The 26,911-nt window shown below is 46.8% G+C and overlaps 1 protein-coding gene across 2 annotated transcripts; it reads right to left on the reverse strand.

Moving 5' to 3' along the window:
- Nucleotides 1-8: 8 nt before the first annotated feature.
- Nucleotides 9-26,656, reverse strand: BPIFB4 (BPI fold containing family B member 4). Of its 2 annotated transcripts, none has more exons than XM_083744365.1 (16): nt 26,533-26,656; nt 24,890-25,021; nt 22,585-23,122; nt 20,415-20,519; nt 18,586-18,729; nt 17,371-17,431; nt 16,507-16,567; nt 11,819-11,910; nt 8,034-8,246; nt 6,969-7,022; nt 6,043-6,213; nt 4,765-4,832; nt 4,379-4,421; nt 3,545-3,608; nt 1,124-1,200; nt 9-359 (listed from the first exon to the last, which is right to left on the reverse strand). In XM_083744365.1, exons 2-16 carry the CDS (start codon nt 24,999-25,001, stop codon nt 336-338), a joined length of 1,827 nt encoding a protein of 608 aa, XP_083600491.1. In that variant the 5' UTR covers nt 25,002-25,021; nt 26,533-26,656; the 3' UTR covers nt 9-335. The 2 variants fall into 2 exon arrangements, with proteins under 2 accessions (XP_083600491.1, XP_083600492.1); XM_083744366.1 differs by having other exon boundaries at nt 24,890-25,024.
- Between the last annotated feature and the right edge of the window lie 255 nt (nt 26,657-26,911).

A 26,911-nucleotide genomic window follows, 5' to 3' on the forward strand; every position in this document is an offset into this window, starting at 1 on the left:
ACTCAGGGTCACTCCAAATGCAGTGGAAAGGAGAAACGTTTTATTGAAACAATGCAGGAAATGCAGTTTGTGTGTTTATGTGTGTGCACTCTCTCGGAAATGGCAAAGCTGAAGGGAATGGAGGAAATGCCACGATCTTGTAAGTGACAGGGTCTTGCTGGAATCCTCTTGCACTCAAAACCCAGTCTGTGTTTTCCTGGAAGGAGCCCGGCCTGATTCAAATGCATTGTACAGTCTGAAAGACGATGTTGTGGGGCAAATTGGTCTGGAACTAGCTGGCCTTTTCTCCGACTGCCCTTGCGCTCCACTGAGTACCTTCTGGCCTCCTCTTCGACTCACGCAGACAACACAAGCAGATCCTGCAAAAAAGGGTGAAACCGAGAGCTTCAGTTCTCATTTCTGGGACCCCCTCAGCTCTGGTCTAATGCCCTTGTTAGTGGATTAATAATAATAATAATAATAATAATAATAATAATAATAATATAATTTATTATTTGTACTCCGCCTATCTGGCTGGGTTTCACCAGCCACTCTGGGCGACTTCCAACAAAGATTAAAAATACATTAAAGTGTCACACATTAAAAACTTCTTCCCATAAGAACACAAAAAGAGCCCAGACCAGGCCAAAGGCCGACCTAATCCAGGATATAGTAATATTTCAAGATATTGTGACCAAATTCTGCATGACGGTTCCTGACATCAAGGAACAAATTTGTGTCTGTGTTTGGATATAACTGGATGCCGCTTTGAATCAAGATGGCGGGCTGAACTTTACCAAACCCCAAATTTAACCAAATTTAAGAAACCATAACTGAAATTTGTGTGATGGTTCCTGAGATCAAGGAGGAAGATTTTCTCCATGTCTTGATACGATTGGGTGCCATTTTGGAGCAAGATGGTGGACTGAATCTTTCAGAGCCCCACTGATTTTAACCACTGATTTCCAAACTGTACTTTTTGGTTTCTAAGAATTTTCAAAGAACTCCAGGCACTTTCTGCTAGTAAGTCAATTTAAAAGTCTTCAGGCGACAAATGCTTCTTTGGGAATGAGCTTAAGCCTGTCATGACAACTAAGCCTTGTGACAGAAAACCGCCAGGAATGATCAGAGTTGGTGCACTTACTTCAATGACATCAATGTCAGCGTTATCAAAGTCTATATTCAGCAACTTGGGGAGAGGAACTCCATTACCTAACACACCTGCAGCCAGAAAGGAGAAAAATATTAGTTTTCTAGTATGAAGGGGAAACTGTATGCGATAAGGTTGTCTCATCTTATTTATTTTGTACTTGCTTCACAAATGCAATTTTACTGCTGATTTTCTGCTGTTTGCATCCATGGTATTTCCCCACAATGTTGGCAGTATAGATATTTTTTGATAAATATTGTTTTGTTCTGATATCTGCCACAAAATATCACCTGCAGAAAGAGGCAGATTTGATTATTCCCTCCGGGAGAGAAGGAACGAGGGATCCCAAAGGTGTGGGAATGTTCATGGATGCAGGAGAGGATATATTGTTTGATTATAGCTTTTCCAACTTGTGTAAACAAGGTCACAATTTAGCAGAGTAACATTCCCCTTTTTAAACTTGCAGCAGATGTGTTTGCTCGGGCTCGCTAAAGCCTCTATAATAACTGTTCTGGTTTTTCCCCTTATTCCCTCATAAAAGATAAGACACGACACAGTCTTCTATAAAAGTATAAAAAGAGTTTACTCACTCACATTCTGTTCACAATTGGATCCCAGAAGGCAGACTTAGCTTAGAAAAGTAACATACACCTGGAAACTATCTCATAAGGAGACAGTCCCTTTGTCCTCTCTTGGCTGGAGGCCAAGAGAGCATCTTTGGCTAAGCAGATGTTGCTTCTTCGATGCATGTAGTCAAAAGGAGAGAGATGGCTGCCCTGCCCTGTGCTTTTGCCGTTACCTGCACAGGTGAGGCCACGCCCACCTCTAGTCACATGCAGAGGAAGTCTGTCCCAGCCCAGAAGGAAACAGGAAGTTGACCTGCTGGCTGGACAAACATTCCTCCCCATGTGTAAACTCTAGGAATGTTGTGCTTGACTGCTCTTGTGTTTCACATCCCACAAAAGGGAAACGTAACAAGATTTGGGAAGATCAATAGGGCAGCACCTTTTGGGATGGGAGAGCCTTCTTTTTCAGGAGTGATCTAAAGCTTTTGAATTCTGTGGGATCCCTAAAGCAGGTTGTAGGAATGGAGCTGCCTGTCCCTGGTCTCAGATGAGCAGCAAGATTTGTGCAGGCGGCTTCTGCAGAAATTGGGAGTTTCAGACTTCTCCTGAAGAAGAAACCAGAGTCTCCAAAATGTAGCAAATATGAGCTGGGCCTTCCAAGAACAAATTTCTCTATTTTGCATTCTTTCTGGTTCACACCTGCCCCTATTTTAAGGTTACCAGATTTTTTTTCAATGAATCCGGGGACACTTTTCAACTTTAGTAGGAATGATAGGTTGTTTTTTTAAAAAAAAAAATATTAAAATAATTCAACATTAATGCATACATATTACAAATATACAAGCAAACATACATTTCATACAATCCTTAAAAATATTCATACATACCCACACTCAATCCCACACATACTTCCTTGTCCCACCACCATCCCTCACCCCTCACCCCACCCTTGTGCTAGACTCCCAATCTACTCAATTGCAATTTCTTTCCACTTCTATTACTTTCACACACTTTTAAACCAACTTTCTACTTCTTTTTCGGTTACACATTGTTATCCATCTTATTTAGTATTTCAGTATTTATAACAGAACTTGTTTATTCTAATAGGAGTTCTGATTTTTTTGCAAATATCCTTTCAACACCTTCCAGTCGTTGTCTATCTTCTCTTTTGAGATCCTTTTCCAAAAATTGGAAAAGTGGTATATTACCGACAAAAACAGAGTGGCTTGCCAAATTATTGGAGTATTACAATATATCCAAAACAATGGGAGAAAATGGAAGGAACAATAGGATTTTGTATGGGGACTGATTTGTAAATCCGGGGACTGTCCCCGGGAAATGGAGACATCTGGTAACCTTACCCTATTTATAAAAAAGAACAAGATTGTCAACATTTCTTGGAATAAGTGTTCCACTTGGGAGTGGAAGACCTTTGCACATTTACGAATGATCACTGCTGTTCTCTGTCAAAATACTGTCCAGATTGCTATTACACCCGCTGCTAAGCTGGACCCTTTAACGTTCGACCTTCTTCTATGAAACAACCTACATTTTCCCATCATTTTTATTTTTTATTTTGCAACCAATCACCGCTCTATTTATTTTATTTCCCTGAGCTGTGGCTCTTCTCCATCCCTGCAGCAAAGCAATTTTTATCCTGGGATCCAAAATCAAGGCTACCTGCAACATCCCTGCACTCCACTCCCATCTCATTTCAGCTCTCTGAGCAAAAGACTACAGTCTGAACTGCCCATGGCTTGGCACGCAATGAGTTCCGCTCTGAATTTTCACGCAGCGCGAAAGGAAGTTGATGGAATATCAAATCACGGTTTTTGTAGAACGTCCTTACCATTCATAGCGGGAAGGAACGCAACATCAAAGATCTTGCTGACCAACCCCTCCATGAGGGAGACCTGCGTCAACAAAAGAAGTGATTTCAGTTCAGTTGATAAGTTTATTGTTCTCTTCAAAGACTACAAGAAACCTGTAGCAATAGCATCAATACAATAATATATATACAGTCATATCTCCGGTTACAAGACACTTCAGGTTGTGTTTTTTCGGGTTACAGACCCACCGGAACCCCGAAGTACTAGAACAGGTTACTTCCGGGTTTCGGCCGTTGCGCATGTGCAGAAGTGCTAAATTGCACTTTGCGCATGTGCAGAAGCACCGAATCGCAACCCGCGCATGCACAGACACGGCACTGTGGGTTGCGAACGCTGCGGGTTGCAAACATGCCTCCCGCATGGATCACATTCTCTACCCGAGAGTCCACTGTACTGATTATACTGTTTTTATGTAGTGCTTCCATTTTTCTGATACTATTTTATTTATTCATGTTGTATATTTGCATACTGCTTAGGAATTTTAAAATAATAAGTGGTTTCGAGATGTGGGAGAGCTGGGAAACAGAGTTCTTTCCATCAGCTCTGCAGTGACAAGTCAGCCCCATCAGGAACCACAGCTTAGAAATTGGTGCCTGAGCTTTTATTTTTCCTCTTCCCTCCTTGTCCCTTTCTCCTTGTGTGTCGTGTTCATTTCTCTCTCTTTTTTAGATTTTAAGCCTCTGAGTAGGGACCATCTTGTTTTGATTGTACATAAGCCACTCTGGGAGCCTTTTTTGGCTGCAGAGTGGGGTACAAATGTTCTGAATAAATAAATAGAAATAATATGTTCTTACATCAAATTTCCCAATGGACGAGGAAGCCACTGAGAGATGTGACCTGCAGAAAAAGAAGAAAATTGAGAGCAGTCATTGAGGATTCAGTCAACCTTAGTTGGCTCCAGGGAGGGAAATAGATATCAGATGCAAATGGCCTTTCCCACATCCCCTCTGGAGGGAGGAAGCACAGTTCAGGGAAGGAATGAGGAGAGAGATCTTCAAGTGTTGTTTTTATTAATAAAAACCATTTAAAAACAAAACAGGCTTCTAAGCAGTTTACAAGTTTAAAAACCAATTCCACAAATGTTGAAATATAAACATCCCTAATTAAAACGTGTAATAAAATAATCCCAATATTGCACTTAAAATATAAGTGCCTGTAAGTTAAGAAATGCCACACTTACTTCTCAAGAGCAACACTGATTTTCAGTTTGTTGTCCTCAACAGAAAAGGAGGCCAGCAAAGTTGTGTCCTGCGGTGAAAAATTGGGAAATGGTTCGTTTCTTAACCAAGCCCTTCCTGATTCCCCGTAAGCCCTAGAAAAGTCTGGGTCCCCTAACCATGACTCCAGAGCCACTCCCTGACTTGACTTTCCCATTGCAGGGCCACACCGGTGGTGGCTCCATCACATCTTCAATTCCGTCCATATCACACTGCCAGCGTCAGATAAATACTTGGCAAATGGCCATAATTATAGTGTTTCTAGCACTGCTAAGTTCCTCGGCCGGAACCTGAAACACAGAATGTGTATCTCTATATAAATTTGGACAATATTTTAGAAGTTCATTGTGGTCCTAGGGGTGGAGCTGATGTAAGGACTACATGGGGACAAGCATGTATGACAAGCAAGTGTACCTGAAGGAGCAACTCCACCCCATCGTTCAGCTTGAGGTCCAGCACTGAGGGCCTTCTGGCGGATCCCTCCCTGTGAGATGTGAGGTTACAAGCAACCAGGCCGAGGGCCTTTTCGGTGGTGGCGCCCGCCCTGTTGGAACGCCCTCCCAGCAGATGTCAAGGAGGTAAACTGTCTGACTTTTAGAAGACATCTGAAGGCAGCCCTGTTTAGTGAAGTTTTTAATGTTTGATGTTTTATTGTGCTTTAATCGGTCCCAGCTCCTGCCAACCTAGCAGTTCGAAAGCACGTTGAAAGTGCAAGTAGAAAGTGCAAGCCAAACCAAACCAAATTGGAATGTTTTAATGTGGTTTCTATTGGATTATTAAATTGGAAAACTTAATAAATATTATTTGGAAGAAAAACAACTACTGGCCCAGAGATGGAAAGAAGATTATGTCCCAATCAGAGATGAATGGCTGATGAAGATGATGGACTATGCCAAAATGGCAAAATTGACCGGGAAAATCAGAAACCAGGAAGAGAAGAACTTTTAAGAAGGAATGGGGGAAACTGACACTGTAAAGAACTAAAAACTTTGGCAGGACTTGAGTAACATTTATAATGTACCAAAAAATAAGGTAAAATTGGATTATTCAAGAAAAACAGGGATAATAAGGGAAGCACTGGGAAAAGATTGAAAATAGTTACCAAGGAAGGGCGAAGGGGAATCAAAGCATTCAGGGAATCCTAAATGATGATGATGTTTATTGTTTGAATTTAAATTTGTATTGTAAAACACAATAAAAAAGATTTTTTTAAAAAAGGAAGCCTATTTCTCGATACTCACAATTTCCAGGGTGCAGAGAGATTGGTGAGCGTCATTTGGCTTCGACGCCAGGATTTCAGCGCTGGCCATGAGGTGGATCAGGCCCTTGTCTTTCTGCAGCTTCACTGTTGGAACATCAGGGACCGACACCTTCAGAAGGAGGGAGCGCGGCTCTGGGAACATCTGGAACACCTGCAAACCACGTTCGCTTTATTACTTGCTTGTTGTGTTTATAGCCCACCTGTGCCAGGAGGGCACCGGGTTGGGGAAGCCTGCTGTAGATATCCCTTAAAATCTCTTGAGACTGAAGTGAAAGAATTTATGTAGGGCTAAAGGTCTAATGGGTGCGTTTGCTTTGTCGTTTTCTTTGAATTTATGATACCTGTACAGGTATTTTTGCAATGGCATCTTAGTAGCAAACAGTCCTTTTGCTCTTGCAGTTATTAGTTATGTTTTATGCAGGAACCAGGCAATGGAGAATCTTGTTGTTTTTAACTGGGTGCCAATGGAATTATTGTAGCACACGCTTTTCACAGCTTTCTCCACCTGAGGCGGCTTGGATTCATGTTATGTACTGAGTTGAATAGGATCCAAAATGCAGCCGTCTGATTGGTCCTAAAACAATAGGATTCAGAATGCAGCAGTCTGATTGGTCCACAGGAGCCACCCAATCCAACTCCAGGTGGAAGTGAATCCACAACCTGATTGGCCTACAAGAGAATCCTGGAATTAGCCAATCACGTGGTGCCCATTGTGTAAATAATGTATATAAAGCAAACATTCTGGGGGAACTTCCATTCCTCCTCACCACTATGAGCTGAATAAAGAGCAGGAAATCCACTCTCGACTCCCAGTATATTTCAATTCAAAAGTTCACTTGTGCAGGTAAAGCTAAGCTGAAGCAGAGCTCAGATCCAGGCAGCACAGCATTAACTGCGTGGACTCACCGAAGGAATCAAGGCCCCGAGAGTCGATGTCGTCAGAGGAGGAAGCTCAGGGAACTGGGGAGAAGGAAGGGGAAAAGAAAATAGGCAAAAGATAATACAGACTCCCCAGCTCTTTGCTAGTTATTTTACTTCTTCATGCAGCGCACCGTTAAACTATGGAACTCCCTGCCACAGGAGGCAGTGGTGGTGACTAAGGTGGACAGCTTCCAATGAGAACTGGACAAATTCACAAAGGAGGAGAGAGCTAACTGACCACTGTGATCCACGCGACGGTCACTTCCAGGCTTGATTATTGTAACTCGCTCTACGCGGGGCTGCCCTTGAAGCTGACCCAGAAACTCCAGCGGGTGCAGAATGCCGCGGCGAGACTCCTTATGGGGTCCTTGCTGCAGGATCACATTCACCCGGTGCTATACCAGCTGCACTGGCTCCCGGTGGAGTACAGGATCAGGTTTAAAGAGCTGGTTTTAACCTTTAAAGCCCTATGCGGCCTAGGACCCTTGTACCCACGGGACCGCCTCTCCCGGTATGCCCCGCGGAGGACCTTAAGGTCCACAAATGACAACACTTTGAAGGTCCCAGGTCACAAGGAGGTTAGATTGGTCTCAACTAGGGCCAGGGCCTTTTCAGTACTGGCCCCGATCTGGTGGAACGCTCTGTCACAAGAGACCAGGGCCCTGTGGGGCTTGACATCTTTCCACAAGACAGAGCTGTTCCGCCTGGCCTTTGGTCCTAGAACAATAGGGTCCAGAATGCAGCAGTCTGATTGGTCCACAGGAGCCACCCAATCCAACTCCAGGTGGAAGTGAATCCGTGACCTAATTGGCCTGCAGGACAATCCCGGAATTAGCCAATCACATGGGGCCCCTTGTGTAAATAATGTATATAAAGCAGACATTTTGGGGGAACTTCCATTCCTCCTCACCACTATGAGCTGAATAAAGAGCATGAAATCCACTCTCGACTCTGAGTATATTTCACCCCCTGTGCCTTCAGCTTCCCGTGCCAAGAAATGCGAGGTGCCAAGAAATGCCCCCCCCCCCCAGCATCCGCTTCCCAACTCACCATCCCATCCGAGATGTCGATGTTCAGGGCCCCTTGCTTCTGCAGAACAGCCACGACGGAGCTGAGGAAGTTCACCGAGAGCCCCAGCTGGGAGTTGGTTGTGTCGGCCATGGGGGGCATGGGGGGCATAGGCACCCTTGGCGGCATGGGGGGAGCTTCCGGCTTGCCCAGCGGGTAGTTGAGGAGGGGTCCGGCCACCTGCCCAACCACAGTCTAGAGGGAAGGAACAAGGCTGTGAGGCAGGCGGTCCCATTTTTCTGCATGCGTGATGGTGAGTGATGGAATCCTAGCTTTGATGAGGTTTTCAAGGTCATCTAAGGAAGGTGGCAGGGACACGGGTGGCACTGTGGGTTAAACCACAGAGCCTAGGACTTGCCAATCAGAAGGTTGGCGGTTCGAATCCCCGCAACGGTGTGAGCTCCCATTGCTCAGTCCCTTCTCCTGCCCACCTAGCAGTTTGAAAGCAGATCAAACTGCAATTAGATAAATAGGTACCACTCTGGCAGGAAGGTAAACGGCATTTCCGTGTGCTGCTCTGGTTCGCCAGAAGCGGCTCAGTCATGCTGGCCACATGACCCAGAAACTGTACACCGGCTCCCTCGGCCAATAAAGCGAGATGAGCACCGCAACCCCAGAGCCGGCCACGACTGGACCTAATGGTCAGGGGTCCCCTTACCTTTTTAAGGAAGGTGGGAGGAAACACTAGTCTAATAATCCTGGCAGCTGAAGGCCTGGATGTGAAATTTCCCAGTCCAGCCCATCTCCACAGTCAACCCAGGCTTTCTGCCCAGAGCTGCTAAATTTCTTGGGGTGCAAGTGAAGTCTTGCACTGTCTTTGGCTACTAACCACAATGGCTCTGCTCTGCCCTCCACAGTTGAAGGCAGCGATGCTTCTGAACACCAGTGGAGACCACAGGAAAGGAGAAATTTGCTCTTGGCCTTGGGTCCTCCTCGTGAGTTTCCCATAATGGGCATCTGGTTGGCTGCTTTGTGAACAGGAACCTGGACTAGATGGGCCATGGTTACTTACTTAAGAGGGACATTATCCTGTTATTCTTTGCAAAAGGGCAAAAGATAAACAGCTGCCCCTTCTGCATGCCAGGCTGGGACATTCTCTGTCCTCAGGTAATGCAACCGGCCGAGGTGTCACCAATTTGTCCAGAGCCAGCCTGGAAGGAGCTCTGTGACTTGAAGTGCTAATACTTAAGGCTGACCCAGTCAAGGCAAAGAACTGCTTATCACACCCCTTTCCTAGGGCTCATCCTCACCGCACCTGAACATCCACGTTTTCTGCTTTCGTTTTGTCCTCTGCTGACCTCCACAGGTCCATACCTGACCGCTTTGTGCACAGATAACAAAAGTTTTGAAACCTGGAGTTAGGGCTTCAATGGCTTTATCTTGGTTTTCATTCCCTCCACCCCTCTGTCTGCTTGTGGACCTGGCCCTACTTTCTTCATCGGTGCCTGTACACACACACACACACACACACACACACACACACACCAAAACACATGCACCATTTGTTATCACTTCTCCCCCCAAAAAAGCATGCTGCAAAACAGGAATAGAGAAGATTTCCACCCGGAAATAGGCAGATGGGTTTAGGGCATCGGGTTCCCAAACCTTGAGGAACTTCGCACTGTGTGAATCCCATTGACTTCCTTCCTTCCCTTCCACCTCTGTGCTTAGATTTCCCTCTCTCCATCCTCAGGGGAGAGAAAGAAAGCTTTGCTCTCTCCTTGGAGGAAGGGAAGGAAGGAAAAAGAGACACAAAGCTTCTCTCTCACACACACGTGGAAGTGAAAGAAGGAATGGCGTTCCCAACACTCCCCACCTCCTTGTTTAAAGCCCTATACGGCCTAGGACCCTCGTACCTACGGGACCACCTCTCCTGGTATGTCTCACGGAGGACCTTACGGTCTTCAAACAAAAACATCTTGGAGGTCCCGAGCCACAGGGAGATCAGACTGGCCTCAACCAGAACGAGGGCCTTTTTGGCCCTGGCCCCGATCTGGTGGAACGTTCTGTCATAAGAGACTAGGGCCCTGCGGGACTTGACATCTTTCCGCAGGGCCTGCAAGACGGAGCTGTTCCGCCAGGCCTTTGGCCAGGGCACAGCCTGACCCCCTCCTTTGGTAATCCTCACAGAACTCTAGCCCAATGGTTGCCATTAATTTGATTTTGAATTGATTTTAGAATGAATTGATTTTGGAATGCTGTGTTACTTTTATTGTTGTTAGCCGCTATGAGCCTGGCTACGGCTGGGGTGGGCAGGATATAAATTATTATTATTATTATTATTATTATTATTATTATTATTATTATTATTTGCCACCTGGAAAACTTGTGCATGCCATCAATATTGCACACATCTGATTTTTCTGAAAGAGCTAATAGCGTGTCTTTGGGGAAGGTGGTGGAGGCAGAAGGGAGGTGGAACTCAACCAAGCAGAGATAGTGGAGGAAGTGTCCACCAGTGTGACCTCACCAGCAGATTCTTAAGATCGCTTTTCGCTTTACTACCAGTTAGCGAAAAGATGGGAAATCAAAATGCCATCCTGGCAGTAGGAATGTCTTTTGTTCTTGCAAAATAATGAGGGAAGAAGTAGGGCACAAAATGAATTAAGTGGAGGTGCAGATGGACCCCTGGACAAACTGGCCCTTGGTCCACGAGTCCCCCCCATACATCAGCAAGGAGCTGTGATTTCCCCTTCCCCAAATAAGACCCAATTTTCGTGCCTCTGCCTTTTTTGCCCTGTTTGGAGAGAACCTTTTGATGCTCTTCACAGTCTGAGTTTTCATAATCCAGTGTAGCTGGGCATCATCTGCAAATCTTTTCTGACACTTGAAACAACTACAAAATTTTATTTAGCTCTGAGGAAGAAGGACCTGGTGCCCGCACCTTGCCCTTAAGCCACCATCCATGTTCTGTGCTTCTCCAGGAGCAACTCTCTTCTTCTCCAGAGGGAAAAGCAAGGGAGAAACTACCCTGAAATGCATCTGCGCTGGGATTCATGAGAGCTGAGACAGGGTCGTGGCTTTCATTTAGCAAGACTGAAAGGTTGAGACTCTCTGCCTTAGTCTTTGGCTCATGACACCCAATGCATCCATGTTCCCTGGTGTTCCTATCCATTGCCTGATACAGTGGTACCTCTGGTTGCGAACGGGATCCATTCTGGAGGCCTGTTCACAACCTGAATAGAACAAAACCTGCGTCTGCACATCTGCTCATGCGCGGGTTGCGATTTGCCGCTTCTGCGCTTGCACGTGACGTCATTTTGCGCGTCTGCTCATGTGCAAGCAGCGAAACCCGGAAGTAACCCGTTCCATTACTTCCAGGCCACCGTGGGATGCAACCTGAAAATGCTCAACCCAGTGGCGTAGCGTGGGTTGTCAGCACCCGGGGCAAGGCAAGTAATTTGCGCCCCCTAACCCGTGGATTTGCGCACCCTAACCCTAACCCCCAGATGTTGCGCCCAGTGCGGCCGGGGCCCCCCTGCACCCCCCACGCTATGCCACTGGCTCAACCTGAAGCAAACATAACATGAGGTATGACTGTGCTTTGCAAACAGTGACAGAGGAAACTAATAGGACAAAGGACCCATTATCATCTTCTCCAGTGAGTTCAATAAAAGCAGAGCAAGGAGAGCCAGATTCAAAGTCCACTCCCATGGGGGGAAGTTGGCCAAGACCCACAGCCAAGCAAAGCAGGTGACTTTGCGGAGTCCGAGGCAATCCACGCAGGGGCCACCCCACCATCAAGATCCATCTCAACTTGGACTTACATTCAAATCAATTTCCAGGAAATGTCCCGTCACGAGTGGAAGGCTGGAGACAGTGTACTGGACACTTCCCAATATACCCAGAGGGACCAGAGCTGGGAGGAAAGAGAAAGGGAAGGAGGAAGAATTTAGGATTTCTCATGCTTTGGATTGTCAAGAGCTCCACAGGCTTCTCATAATCAGGGGATTCTGACTTAACATTAGGAAGAACTTTCTGATGGCAAGAGCCATTTGACAGTTGTCAGGGAACTGCCATCGGAGCCAGGAGTGGTGATGCCAGAGAAGGGCCCAACAGGGAGAGAGGGAACTCATCTACTGAGGAAGGAAATCAGCGTGACACCAGGAAGAAACGGGAGCAGGGGAGGGCTTCGGAGAGATGTCTCCAGGACTCTTCCACAGAAACTAGCGGGGAGAGCACAGGTCCTCCGCTGTCCACGCCCACCCTGCGCAGAAGACTTCCGCGCAGGGAGGCTAGGCGGAGACTTGGTGTCAAAGAACTTTTATGCTGGAAGAAGTTCAGGAAACGCCCACTGACGGATTCTGCCAGTGACTGACACAGCCGCGGAGTAAGGGCTGTGCAGCCAGGGAAAGGTTTAACCAGGCAACTTTGCCAAGAGGAGAGGCAACTTACGCACGAGCAACCCCAATTCCCATTACAACAGTGGAAGGTGGTGGGCTGCCAGGCAGCAGAGGAAACAATCTGCACAGCAGGTTGCGAGGAACAGATAAGACAAGGAAAAGTCCTGACCATCTGCTCTTTATTCAATATTTACGGAGAGAGGCTTGGAACACAGCCTCTTGGAATAATGGTGTTGTCCCGAGTGACTCTCCACCCCATTTTCCTCCCACTTCCTTATTCATCACCATCTCCTCTATGGGCCTTTGCTTCTGAGCCTTTGCTCTCCTACTTTCAAGGCTCGCCGGGTTCTGGGAGCGGAGATGGTGGTGGTCTGGAATGCTTTCCAAAGACACTGTGTCCGTCAGCTGTCGCCCTCCTGGTGTTTCCTCTTCTTCCTCCACCTCTCCCATTATTTGGCCACAGTGATCCACGTGACGGTCACCTCCAGGCTTGATTATTGTAACTCGCTCTACGTGGGGCTGCCCTTGAAGCTGGCCCAGAAACTCCAGCGGGTGCAGAAAGCCGCGGCGAGACTCCTTACGGGGTCCTTGCCACGGGATCACATTCATCCAGTGCTTTACCAACTACACTGGCTCCCAGTGGAGTACAGGGTCAGGTTTAAGGTGCTGGTTTTGACCTTTAAAGCCCTACGCAGCCTAGGACCCACGTACCTACGGGACCACCTCTCCTGGTCTGCCTCGCAGAGGTCCTTAAGGTCCATGAATAATCATAGTTTAGAGATCCCTGGCCCTAAGGAAGTCAGACTATCCTCCACCAGGGCCAGGGTCTTCTCAGTGATGGCTCCGACCTGGTGGAATGCTCTGTCCCAGGAGACCAGGGCCCTGCAGGATTTAACTTCCTTCCGCAGGGCCTGTAAGACAGAGCTATTCTGCCTGGCTTTCAATTTTAACTTAGCCTGATCTTTTATTCCCCTTCCTTCCCTCCCCCTCCCCTTTCTATGAAGATTACCTGCTCTGGGATCCCACAGCTAATTCTCCCCTGGTCTCCTCGCTGGCCCAAATAGGACTAATTTAGCCATCTAATGTTTATTGGATGGATTTCCCCCTAAATTGATTTTTGAATTCTAAATTTATTGTTATTCATATTTTATACTGTATTTTATGCTGGTTTTCGTTGCATCAATTAAGTGTTTTAAATTTGTTGTTAGCTGCCCTGAGCCTGGTTTTTTGAACCGGGAAGGGCAGGGTATAAATAAAAATTTACTATTATTATTATTATTATTATTATTATTATTATTATTATTATTACATTACAGTCAGGATGGTTCAATCCTGGACTTCCGGGTTGGCGCCATCGCCGAATGACGGACTCCCTCCGAGCTCCGGAGGGAGCCTGCTCGGCAGGGGCCGGGTTCTACCGCGTCGGCGTCGCGGGGACCCTCAAAAACCATGGGCGCTGAAACCCATGGGCATGGTGACTCGGCGGGCACCGTTTGCGCCCCCCCGACCTGCGAAGGAGCCTTTTTAAAGGCTGCGGAGTGGGTGCCCGGGGGGGGTGTGGTGCTGTGAGTCCTCCGCTTCCCCTGCCGAGCGAAGCCGCATGCCATTTGGCGGAGAGCGCTGACTTCTTCCATTGAAAATTCGGATTAAAAGAACAACCCGTGAGTAATTGGAAACTGGACTTAAAAAGGGGAAAAAGTTTAAATTTCAAATTCGGAGCGAGCGGGGGAGGTGCAAAAAGGAAGTCAGCCTCCCCCCTGTCGTAGAGGATTTAAAGCAAAGGATTTAACAGCTAAGATCGAGTGCTACCTAAGTTTGATAAAGTTATTAATTTCACGATGGAAAATTATAAGACTGGGCTGGAGGAGAAAGGTAGAATGTGAGCTAAAATGCAACCCCCCCCCCCGGGAACCGGGAGTGATCCGCGAGAGCGCCGGGAGAGGAGAAACAGAGGCTTTGACAGCTGTCAAAGGAGATATCAAAGCTGAAGAATAAAAAGAGAACTTTGTTATGAGGACTTTGCCGGTTACATTTGTTACAAATTAGATATAAATTGTTTAAAACAAGGAATAACAAGTTACTTTGACTGTTGGGTGTGATCTGGAAGGAAACTGAGTTACTATAATCCCTCTAGAGGGGCTGTGGGACACTACAAGTATTGCTGGCATGGAATTTGAATTGGACTTTTTATCTCCTGGGAAACTGCAGAAATGGAACACTATTTTGTCTACAGAGGTCTCTACACTAAAGGAGACAATAGGCTTATCTATCTAGAATGGAAGGGACTTGACATAAAGTTTTGTTCCTGAATAACAAAGCCTCTGTAGGGGACTTAGAAGCTTTTGGAATTGGAACATTTTTGCAGGAGAGCAGGAAAAGAAACTAGAGGAAAGTGAGGAGAGAGAACAATAAAAACAACATGAACAACAAGAATTGAACAAAGTTGGAAGTGGGAACATATGGGACATCCAGATTTGAAAGGTCTAAAGAAATAAAATTGGAGTTTTTACTCTTAAATACAGAGATCTGGATGGAAAAAATGGACCTTTTTGAGATAGAGTTTTTCTAAGATTGGACGCTCGAAACCAAAGATGATCAAAAAGACGGCAAAGACTATTAAAAAGACGGCAAAGTGGACTTGTGAAGGATTTCGGCCTACATGTGGGATCTCCAGGATGACAACAGGCATTGATGGACATTGGGGAACATAACCGGGAAAGGGGGGAGGGAAATTTGGAATCCAAAGGGTGTTAAATTATATTTTATTCATTTTTCTATTTTCTTTTATTTTAATCTGTTCTGCATATTAAAGAGGGGAACTCGTGGAAGGGAGCGGGGTCGATTTTATGGGATGGAGAAACATTTTTAACATTGGGTTAATTATAATAAATTTAAAATTTGGGGTAAGAACTTGCTGAATCTATTTGAAGGAATTGGAATACAAGAGGGGGTGGGGTGGGGAAGTCCTGGAAAGATGCTAATGAAAACAAGGTTATAAAATGGATGTTTTATTTCTTTTCTTTTTTCTGTTATATTTGAAAATGTTCAATAAATATTATTTTAAAAAAGGATGGTTCAATCCTGCACAGTGCTGTTTCTCCACCTGACTTGCCCAAAGCCTGAATCCCCACACAAAAAAAAGGCTGCAAGATCCAGCACCATCAGTTGCGTAGCTCTAGAATTCAGACCAAGGAAATTCTCTCCCTCCAAAAAAGGAATTCTGGGAATGCCTCACTCAAAATAGATAGCTCGGTTGCAATTCGGCCCTCAAATATTATCATCATCATCCCGTGAGCAGGGAAGGAAAATGTTTGGTCAGTCACTTTGGAGAACAGCACTGAGTCTCTTTTGGGGATGGAAGGCAGACCCTCCGAGCGCCCCTATTTTCCAGGGACGTCTCTTATTTAGAGAAGCAGTCCCAGTTTCTGATTTGATCCCAGAATGTCCCGCTTTTCCGTAGGACGTCCCTATTTTCATTGGAGAAATGTTGGAGGGTATGAGTTATTCGACTTCTGAGCCATCTGAAGGCAATCCTGTACAGGGAAGTGGTGTTGTTGTTTTTAATGTTTTATTGTGTCTTTATATACAGTGGTGCCCCGCAAGACGAATACCTTGCAAGATGGAAAACCCGCTAGACGAAAGGGTTTTCTGTTTTGGAGCTGCTTCGCAAAACGAATTTCCCTATGGGCTTGCTTCGCAAGACGAAAATGTCTTGCGAGTTCCTGCGGTTTTTTTTTCCCTCCCCCCCCCTTTTCTAAGCCGCTTATCCGCTAAGCCGATAAGCCGATAAGCCGCTAAAAGCCGCTAAACCGCTAATAGCGCTAATCCGCTAAGCCGTCAATGGGCTTGCTTCGCAAGACGAAAAAACCGCTAGACGAAGAGCCTCACGGAACGGATTCTTTTCGTCTTGCGGGGCACCACTGTATGTTGGAAGCTGCCCAGAGGGGATGGGGCAACCCAGTCAGATGTGTGGGGTATAAATAGTAAAAATAGCATTATGGAATGGGACGTCCCTATTTTCGTTGGAGAAATATTGGAGGGTATTGGAAGATGCAGTGAGGTCATCCATATGAAAGAATGGGAAGACAGAAGGAAGCACAAGAGAGACTTACAGTTCACAAGTCCCAGCTGATCGTTCACTAGGCCCAGGGTGATGTCTAGGACTGGACACAGCTGAAAAATTCAATGTTCTAATGAGACATTTGTGGCATGATGTCAGGAATCAAATTGTAATATATGCAAAGCAATTGTGCTCACAGTTATTTTTTTTTTCTTCCTCCTTTTAAGTTTCATCAAAGACTATCTCTTTTTTATTATTTTTATTTATGCATTTTCCTAAATTTAATACGTGCATCTTACAGTTGTCTTTATTCATCTCATTTTTCCGGACATCAAAGACTTATCTCACAAGGACAGAGTTTGGCCCCCAAGCCAGGAACTACATTGAATTTCTACAAGCATATTTCTATCCTAAGAGAGCATTGTTGGCTGCCCACTCTCCACCTTAGAGCAGATTTATGCCACAAGGTGCCATAGGAAGGCGCTGGACATAGTAAAAGATCCATCGCATCCTGGTCACTGTCTCTTCGAGCTCCTGCCGTCGGGACGGAGATACAGGACGATGAAGACAAGAACGAGCCGTCTCAAGAACAGCTTCTTCTCCAGAGCGATCTCGGCCCTGAATGGGAAGCCTGGACTTTGAAAGTCATCTAATCTTCCTTGCTGTATTATACTGTATTGTTTTAATTAGTGTTTTTATAGTTGTTCTGATTTTGAGTGGAGTGCCCTATCTGGGTGGATGGAGCAGCCAAGTAATTTTCGTTGTCCCCGAGAGGGGGCAATGACAATAAAGATATTATTATTATTATTATTATTATTATTATTATTATTATTATTATTATTATTTATTATTAATGCATTTCCTGAGCCAGATCCCATTGCACATTGGATGATATCTGCCCCGGCTGATCACTTACCAGTTCTGGAAGGAGCTTGTTAAGGACACGTGCCAATAAATTATCCACAATAGGGAGTAGGCTGGAGCAGGGGTGGGGAGAAAAAGGGGGAAAAATTATCCACCAAAAAACCACCCAAACAGTGTAAAAAAAAAGGTAATTAATTAAGTATTTTCTGCAGGAAAACCAATGAATTTGCTTGACTGATTTTCAGTCCTGAACACAGATGGACATGAAAACTGCAAGAGTGTTACCGAAATTCTCAAATACCCCTAAGCATGAGCAAAGGGAACTTTTTCCTTTGCAAACCAGCTTGAGTTTAAAGCCATTCTGAAAAGGGGAGTGCTTCATCTGCTGCTGTGTCAAAGTGACCGAAATATACTCAGAGTTGAGAGTGGATGTCCTGCTCTTTATTCAGCTCATAGTGGTGTGGAGGAATGGAAGTTCCCCCAGAATGTCTGCTTTATATACATTATTTACACAATGGGCCCCATGTGATTGGCTAATTCCGGGATTCTCCTGTAGGCCAATCAGGTTGCAGATTCACTTCCACCTGGAGCTGGATTGGGTGGCTCCTGTGGACCAATCAGACTGCTGCATTTTGGATCCTATTGTTCTAGGACCAATCAGACTGCTGCATTTTGGGTCCTATTGTTCTAAGACCAATCAAACTGCTGCATTTTGGGTCCTATTGTTCTAGGACCAATCAGAATGCTGCATTTTGGATCCTATTGTTGTAGGACCAATCAGACTGTTACATTCTGAATCCTATTGTTCCAGGACCAATCAGAATGCTGCATTCTGGATCCTATTGTTCCAGGACCAATCAGACTGTTACATTCTGAATCCTATTGTTCTAGGACCAATCAGAATGCTGCATTCTGGATCCTATTGTTCCAGGACCAATCAGACTGTTACATTCTGAATCCTATTGTTCTAGGACCAATCAGAATGCTGCATTCTGGATCCTATTGTTCCAGGACCAATCAGACTGTTACATTCTGAATCCTATTGTTCTAGGACCAATCAGACTGCTGCATTCTGAATCCTATTGTTCTAGGACCAATCAGACTGCTGCATTTTGGATCCTCTTCAACTCAGTAGATAACACCCACCCAGGGGACATCAGGGGAAATCAGGTTCTGGCCCACCAACCTCATCCCTGGAATAAATAAAGGGAGCCGCTCCATCCCCAACCCCATAAGACGTCAGGTTGGCCAGATGGGTGCAGCTCACCCTCTAAGGAGCCTGACTTTAATGCCTCCAAGAAGGGTGTCACAATGGTCGATCACCAGCTTGGGGTAGCCGGTGCCATCCATGGTCAGGCGGACAATGGCCGTGAGGTTCACCTCCACTGCGATGTCAAGGAACCCAAGGAGGCTGCATTGGAACGAAAAGAGAGAGTCTGGTGAAGCTTCTTTGCATGATGCTTTTAATAGCCTTCCCCATCCTGGGGTCCTCCAAAGGTTTTGGATGACATCTCCCACCATCCCCACCATCATACAGCCATGCTGACTGAAGCAGCTGTGGTTCAAAACATCTGGAGGGCACTAGGTCAGGGAAGGCTGCTTTTAAGTTGTTGGGAGGAGGTTGCACTTCCCACATCTGTAAGATGAATGAGCCAGTTGAAGCTTTTTAATTGGAGGGGGGTCTGCTTGGGATGCCACCACTAGGTGAAGGCCAAGGAACAGCGAGCCGGTCAAAGGCCTTTTCTGTTGCATTCCCCTCGTAGTGAAACTCTCTGCCTCTGGAGAGCCATCAGTCACCACAAATATTGTGGACATATTGTGGCTATTGAGGACATATTTTTCACTCAGCCGTTGAGGTTATTGCCAATTAGGCTGAGGAAAACTGGAAAACAGTCTATATGGAATTGTTCCAACTTGCTGTTTCAAGGTTGAAGATGATTTTTATGTTACATTCTGTTATGTGTTTGACAATTTGATTTGTGGATTGCTCGGGGGGTTTCTAAACTAACCTACTATATATTGTTTGTTGTGCATTCAGACACTTTGTAAGATATCATAACCGAATTTATCATGGTGGTAAGACCAAAGCGCAGGTTTTCTTCTGTGCTTGAATACAAATGAGTGCTAGCTTGAATCAAGATGGCAGATCAAACCTTTCAAAATTGCACTGATTTTAACCACTGAGGTTTGTTTGTTTTTTCTTATAATTTCCAAGCAACACTGGGTACAAGTCTACTAGTAAATAGCTAAAGTTCATTGTGTGGAGTGTAAATTGACCCTTTTCTGCACTTCAGCTAACAGAAGAACAGAAGAAGAGCCCAGATGCTGGATCAGGCCATAAGTATATATCTAGAACAGAATCCTGTCTCCCTCACTGGCCAACAACAGATGCATTCAGGAAGCCCACTGCCAGGTCTTCCTGAAAGTACGCGCTCCCCCAAACTGCTATATTCAGAGTCATTCTTCCTCCTAGCTCCTGAAAGCGAGTCCAGAATGAAGACCAGCACCACTCAAGAGCTGGAGGCCGGAGGAGTGCAAGCAGCGCAGTGTAAACCTCTGGCCAGCCTAAAGAGCAGCTGGCATTGTGCATCTATTCCTTCCTGCACCATATGGTTAAGAAACTAGGGAGCCTTTGGGAAAACAAAATACTCTGCAGCAATGGTTAGAAGAAGGAGTGTCTCCACCTCCATCGTTCTGCCTGAACACTGAGGTCCAGCACCGAGGGCCTTCTGGTGGTTCCCTCACTGCGAGAAGCAAAGCTACAGGGAACCAGGCAGAGGGCCTTCTTGGTGGTGGTGCCCACCCTGTGGAATGCCCTCCCACCAGATGTCAAAGAGATAAACAACTGCCTGACATTTAGAAGACATCTGAAGGCAGCCCTGTTGAGGGAAGTTTTTAATGTGTGACATTTTAACGCATTTTTTATCTTTGTTGGAAGCCGCCCAAAGTGGCTGGGGAGACCCAGCCAGCTGGGCGGAGTTACAAATAATAAATTATTTTATTATTATTATTATTATTAAGAAGATCCTCAACCATAGCCAGGAAGCTGCCAGCAACATGTGCCTTGAGTTGCAGGGGTCACGTTGCTCTGCTTACCTCTTACCATTGAGCGCTACCCTGGTATATAAATCCAAGTGGACTCCGATTCCAGGCAAGAGTCTCAGGTTGATCCTGGGAAGGGTCAGCTCCACAATTCGTAGCCTACAAGGAAGAAGCAGGCAGTGAGGTCATCCAGACAAAGCTCCCTCTTATGATCTGCGAGAACCACTCTCTAAAGAATGGATGTGGATTATTATTATTATTATTACTTGGACTGGAGATCAGAAAAAACGTTTTTACCTCCTAATTGTAAGAATGCAAGGAGAAGACCCTACTGGATCAGACCAAATGCTCCTCTAGGTGAGCATCCCTATGTTTCCCTAGGTGCCTTCAGGAAGCTCACATCCAGTGCTTTATCAACTGCACTGGCTCCCGGTGGAGTCCAGGGTCAGGTTCAAGGTGTTTGTTTTGTTTGTTTTGACCTTTAAAGTCCTATGCGGCCTAGGACCCTCGTACCTACGGAACCACCTCTCCTGGTATGCCCCGCGGAGGACCTTAAGGTCCACAAATGACAACACTTTGGAGGTCCCGAGCCTCAGGGAGGTTAGATTGGTCTCAACTAGGGCCCAGGGCCTTTTCAGCATTGGTCCCGACTTGGTGGAACGCTCTGTCACAAGAAACTAGGGCCCTGCGGGACTTGACATCTTTCCACAGAGCCTGCAAGACAGAGCTGTTCCTCCTGGCCTTTGGTTTGGATTCGGTCTGACCCTTATGTTGCCCTCCCCTTATGGTCTTGATTTATCAGCTACTTTTAAAAGAAGGCTGCATTTTAAATTGCATTTTAACCTGTATTTTAAATTGGGTTTTTTTTTCCCTTCTCTTTTTCCCCTGTTATGTTTTTACTGTGATTTTATTGGTGTTAGCCCCTCTGAGCCCGGCTCTGGCTGGGGAGGGTGGGGTATAAATAAAAAAGTTGTTTATTATTATTATATTATTACAGGTAGGGCTTGGAGCAGCAGTCAACTCTTGCTAGTGGTACCCAGAAACCGGCCTCGAGGGTCATGCAGCTCTCCTCTCACGCTGGAGGCAGTCTGCAGTCAACATGGCTATGCAGGAGCCACTGACAGCCAGTCGGCTTAGATTAGGTGCTCCTCCAAGACCCTCAATAATTTGAAAGTGGTCAGTGGGAAGAAAGGCTTGGGAACTACTGGTGTAGACAATATCTTACTAGAAAATGAGAACGGAAGAAGAGCTGCCTGCTGGATCAGGTCCAAGGAGTCCCACCTCGTCCAGCATCCTGCTCTCACTGTGGCCAATCAGATGCTTCTTATGGGAAACCCAGAAGCAGGATCCAACCACAGGATCCCTCCTGCAATTTCCAGCAACTGGTATTCAGAAGCATTGCTGGTTCCAGCTGTGGCTAGTAGCCTTTGATCGCTCTCTCCACCATGAATTTCACTAGTCCTTGTTTAAAGACATCCAAGTTGGTGGCACATATCCTTTTTGAGCTGAGGCGACCAGAACTGTACCCAGTATTCCAAATGTGGCCACACCACATTCGCTGCCACTACCTTGATTGATATAGTGTGACTTTCCTGTGACTTTAGCAGGGTGACTCACATACTGTAGCATTATTATTAGTAGTAGTATTAGTAGTATTAGTATTTGTTAGTTGATTTACCTTGCCCAAGGCAACGCAAAGCTACTTACAAACAAACAAACCCGCCACATAGGCTGGATCTGCACTCACCTTTTAAACGTTATGAGAACGGTATTAGGAATATCGTTCTAGAAAGTCAAAACAGGAAACATTCTCTTTTGCTTTCTCCCCTCTGCCTCGCTGGTTTCTGGTTGCTCTGCAGTGCCCTCTGGTGTCACATTTTAATAACGTCGAAGAGCAGAACACCATGTGGCTATATGGTTATCGGAACCATTCCGCTTTCTTAGCGTTAAAAACCATGAGTGTAGATCCAGCCACAGATTCACTAAAACCAGGGGGAACAATACACTGCAAACATCCTACCCACTTCTAAAAGGCCACAGATAGTTAAGGGACAAAGGCCTGGTTACAGAGGCACCTAAAGATATATAACTCTGGCAGCATGGGGCTCTGTGGATTGAGGATTCCACAAACAGGGAGCCACTGCAGAAAAGGCCCTGTTCCCGTGTGGCCACCCTGTACAAGCCGCCGATTAATTGTTACGAGGATTACGACTCTCCTGCTTACCCTGTGAGTCCCTGGACGGTGCTGAGTAAGCCTCCTTCTCCCAGGATGCCAAGCACGCCTCCGCCTCCAAGAAGCCCTCCGTTGCCCAGGAGGCCCCCGTTGCCCAGGAGCCCGCCACCGCCGCCCAGAATCCCTGCAGTGCCAAGCAGACCTCCGCTACCCAGCAGGCCTCCCGGAGCTAGCAGCCCACTAGCACCCGGACCACTACCAGCCCCGCCATTGCCCCCAGGAACCGGAGGGGCAGCATAGGCAGCTTGCATCCCCACAGGGTCACCACCACCTCCTCCGCCACCAAGCAAGCCTCCCGTGACCCCACCCAGGAGACCACCGCCGCCGCCACCACCAAGGACGCCTCCCAGAAGGCCGCCACCGCCACCTCCTCCGAGTAAGCCCCCAGTGACACCTCCCAGGAGACCCCCTCCGCCGCCACCACCAAGGACGCCACCCAGCAAGCCACCGTCCCCGCCGCCGCCTCCGACCGGAAGTTCTCTCATGGCTCCTTGGAGGGCATTGCTCTGCGCCATTGAGCTGGAGACAGCTGTGGAAGCAAGTGGGAAAAAGAGGTCATGGCAGGCAGGACGGTGGAGCCGGAGGGTTTCCCTGCTGTGTCGCGAGGGAAGCTCTTCCACGAACGGCACAGGCTGGCTGGGTTGCAAAGGGCAGAGCTGGACGGGTTAGATTAGGGGCTCCCAAACTCCCCCCACATTGGTTCCATAAACCCGGCTCCAGAGCCCCCTGCCCTACAAAAACAGCATTATTCAAAAGAGTGGTTTGCATGACATGCTAAGGAAGAGAGAAGAGCACATTATAATTCAGCAGAGATGGGGTGGGCTTTGCTTCCCTTGACTTGAGGGGGGGAAGAGAGCTTGTTACGATATTCCGTTCCACCTTAACAGACATGTGGAATTGTTGTATGCCACATGCCTGTTTACACTCCAGCACAGATTGCTGGGAACTTCCATTTTGTATATAGCTTTTGCTTATGCTTCTTGTTGGACATGAAGGGGAGAAGACATGTTTTCTTTGTCCTGAAATAAACTGCTTGTAAATATGCTTTACACGGCCTCTATCTGCCCTTCTGTTGTGAAGAGTTCTTATCTCTGCTGGCTTGCGTGCCCAGCTTCTGAAGGCTTCTGAAGCTCAAATCGCAGTTACATCCAAGGACTGGAGATCTTCCGGCTACATGCCGCTGGGCTGGAGCCACCTAGGGGCCTGCCAGTTGCCCCCATTTCCTTGGAAGCATCCCAACAGAGCTTCTGTATATGCTTGAGAACTAGCAACTTATATCCCGACGACCACTGAGATCACCGGCAGGAGCATCCCTAGTGAGGCTCATTTGACAACAATGAGAAACCGAGCTTTTAGCGTCATCGGCCCAGGGCTGTGGAACTCTCTGCCACTAGGGATTCAGCAGGCACCTTCTGTGCCACCTTTTACCTGCCTGCTGACAACTTTTCTGTTCTGCCAGGCCCAGGCAGGCAATTAAGAGTGGATTGCTGGTTTTTGTTTTCTTAACTTTGCTGTTTTTAACTTCTTGTGCTTTTATTGTATGGTTTTGTCCTCTTTTTACTGTTGAAAACCTCTTCTATACGTTTCTGCAATACAGTGGTACCTCGGGATGTGAACAGGATCCATTCCGGAGCCCCGTTCGCATCCTGAATAGAAAGTAAGATGTGACTGCGCGTCTGCGCATGCGTGGGTCGAGTTTTGCCGCTTCCGCGCATCCGCGCGACGTCATTTTGAGCGTCTGCGCGAGCAGCGAAACCTGGAGGTAACGCGCTCTGTTACTTCCGGGTTGCCACAGAGCGCAACCCAAAAGCGCTCAACCTGAAGCACATTCAACCCGAGGTATGACTGTATAGCGGCATATAAATATTTTTATAAACAAACAAACAAAAACACAGAACACCTCTGTCTTGTCTGCATTCAGTTTTTGGCCCACATTCAGCCAACGCTGCCTCTAGGCCTTTGCTCACTCTTGTCTGAACCCTTTGAGGTTCGTCGTTTTGCAGGCTCCCGAATGCTCTGAATCTGCCACGTGACTTGCACTCTGGGCTTCACGGCAACCTGGAGCTCGACCCAGGTGGTGCTCCTTAGAGTGACCGCAAAACTCACCCAAAGTGAAACCTTACACAAAATACTGGGAATTCTGGCTCAGGTAATGCAGCCAAGGAATTTTGGAAACCTTAGTAAGGTCAACACTTTTCTTAGGATATTTGCACATCCAGAATTTCTTAGGGTAGGAGATAAACTGGCGGACCTTGGTCTGTGAGGTCCATTCCAATCCTAGCATGGATAGACCTACCGTTATGCAATACGCCCTTATTGACCCGGATGACAGCATCTGTTGGAAGCAGCTGACTCTCTGATCGCATCAGCAGGCAGCTGAAGATACAAGCACACCAGACGGATAACATCTTGGCTGAAGCCGCCACACCTGCTGAGATAATTTTATTCTTATCGTTAACGTTATTGTTTTACTTTTCTTGCAACCACTTTGAAGGTTGTCGTTGTTTACTACTACTACTACTACTACTGCTAATAATAATAATAATAATAATAATAATAATAATAATAATAATTTATTATTTGTACCTCACCCATCTGGCTGGGTCTCCCCAGCCACTCTGGGCGGCTTCCAACAAAGATTAAAAATGCATTAAAATGTCACACATTAAAAACTTCCCTGAACAGGGCTGCCTTCAGATGTCTTTTAAAAGTCTGGTAGTTATTTTTCTTTTTGACATCTGGTGGGAGGGTGTTCCACAGGGCAGGTGCCACCACCGAGAAGGCCCTCTGCCTGGTTCCCTGTAACTTGAATTCTCACAGCAAGGGAACCGCTAGAAGGCCCTTGGTGCTGGACCTCAGTGTCCGGGCAGAACGATGGGCGTGGAGACGCTCCTTCAGGTATACTGGGCTGAGGCCATTTAGGGCTTTAAAGGTCAGCACCAACACTTTGAATTGTGCTCAGAAATGTACTGGGAGTCAATGTAGGTATTTCAAGACCGGTGTTATGTGGTCTTGGTGGCCTCCCCCAGTCACCAGTCTAGCTGCCGCATTCTGGATTAATTGCAGTTTCTGAGTCACCTTCAAAGGTAGCCCCACATAGAGCGCATTGCAGTAGTCCAAGCGGGAGGTAACCAGAGCATGCACCACTCTGGCAAGACAGTCCGCAGGCAGGTAGGGTCTCAGCCTACGTACCAGATGGAGCTGATAAACAGCTGCCCTGGGCACAGAACTGACCTGCACCTCCATGGACAGCTGTGAGTCCAAAATGACCCCCAGGCTGTGCACCTGGTCCTTCAGGGGCACAGTTACCCCATTCAGGAACAGGGAGTCCTCCACACCTGCCCGCCTCCTGTCCCCCCAAAACAGTACTTCTGTCTTGTCAGGATTCAACCTCAGTCTGTTAGCTGCCATCCATCCTCCAACCTCCTCCAGACACTCAAACAGGACCTTCACCGCCTTCACTGGTTCTGATTTGAAAGAGAGGTAGAGCTGGGTATCATCTGCATACTGATGAACACCCAGCCCAAACCCCCTGATGATCTCTCCCAGCGGCTTCATATAGACATTAAAAAGCATGGGGGAGAGGACGGAACCCTGAGGCACCCCACAAGTGAGAGCCCAGGGGTCTGAACACTCATCCCCCAACACCACTTTCTGGACACGGCCCAGGAGAAAGGAGCAGAACCACTGTATGACAGTGCCCCCAGCTCTCAGCCCCTCTAGACGGTCCAGAAGGATGCTTTGGTCGATGGTATCAAAGGCCACTGAGAGATCCAGCAGAACTAAGAAACAGCTCTCACCTTTGTCCCTAGCCCGCCGGAGATCATCAACCAGCGAGACTGGTGTATAATTTATTTATTTATTTACAAAATAAACTAATTAAAAGGCAAATTGGTTCAACTCTGCAAAGGGTGTTCTTGCAGACCAGATCTGAGTTACCTGAGTGCACCTTTCTGAAACTAAGGGCTAAAGGAGAGAAATCAGCCCTGCTTCCGCCAATTCTCGATCACGGAGAGTGTTGGGCGCTGCCCATTGCCTCCTTGCGCTTGCCTTCTCCTGGCTCTGAAAAAGCAGAGGTGGCAAAGGCCATTTATATCAGCATTGAGCGGCGGGGCGGGCATGAAACCAGCGCCAGGGACGTGGAGATAACGGGCTCAGTATGCGGTTTGCCATATTCCAGTAAAAATAATTCTTTGCAAATCTGGAATGGGAGTTAAGCAAGAGGGATCAAGTGCGCTCCCTCCAGGTTCCAGGATTTCTTTCTTTGCGTTTGGCAGGAACGATGGAGGAGGAACCGTCTCTCAGCCCACAGGGATTC

This window comes from Podarcis gaigeae (genome assembly GCF_964106915.1).
Source record: "Podarcis gaigeae genome assembly, chromosome: 6".
NCBI classification, from domain to species: Eukaryota; Metazoa; Chordata; class Lepidosauria; order Squamata; family Lacertidae; genus Podarcis; species Podarcis gaigeae.

Excerpts from the sequence above, each read along its gene's own strand:
- BPIFB4 (XM_083744365.1), bottom strand. The coding sequence starts at position 25,001 with ATGTTATCCGTCTGGTGTGCTTGTATCTTCAGCTGCCTGCTGATGCGA. Across the intron at positions 20,520-22,584 it reads ACCGTCCAGGGACTCACAGG|GCTACGAATTGTGGAGCTGA; the intron begins GTAAGCAGGAGA and ends TCTTCCTTGTAG. Across the intron at positions 4,422-4,764 it reads ATCAGTGTTGCTCTTGAGAA|GTCACATCTCTCAGTGGCTT; the intron begins GTAAGTGTGGCA and ends CTTTTTCTGCAG.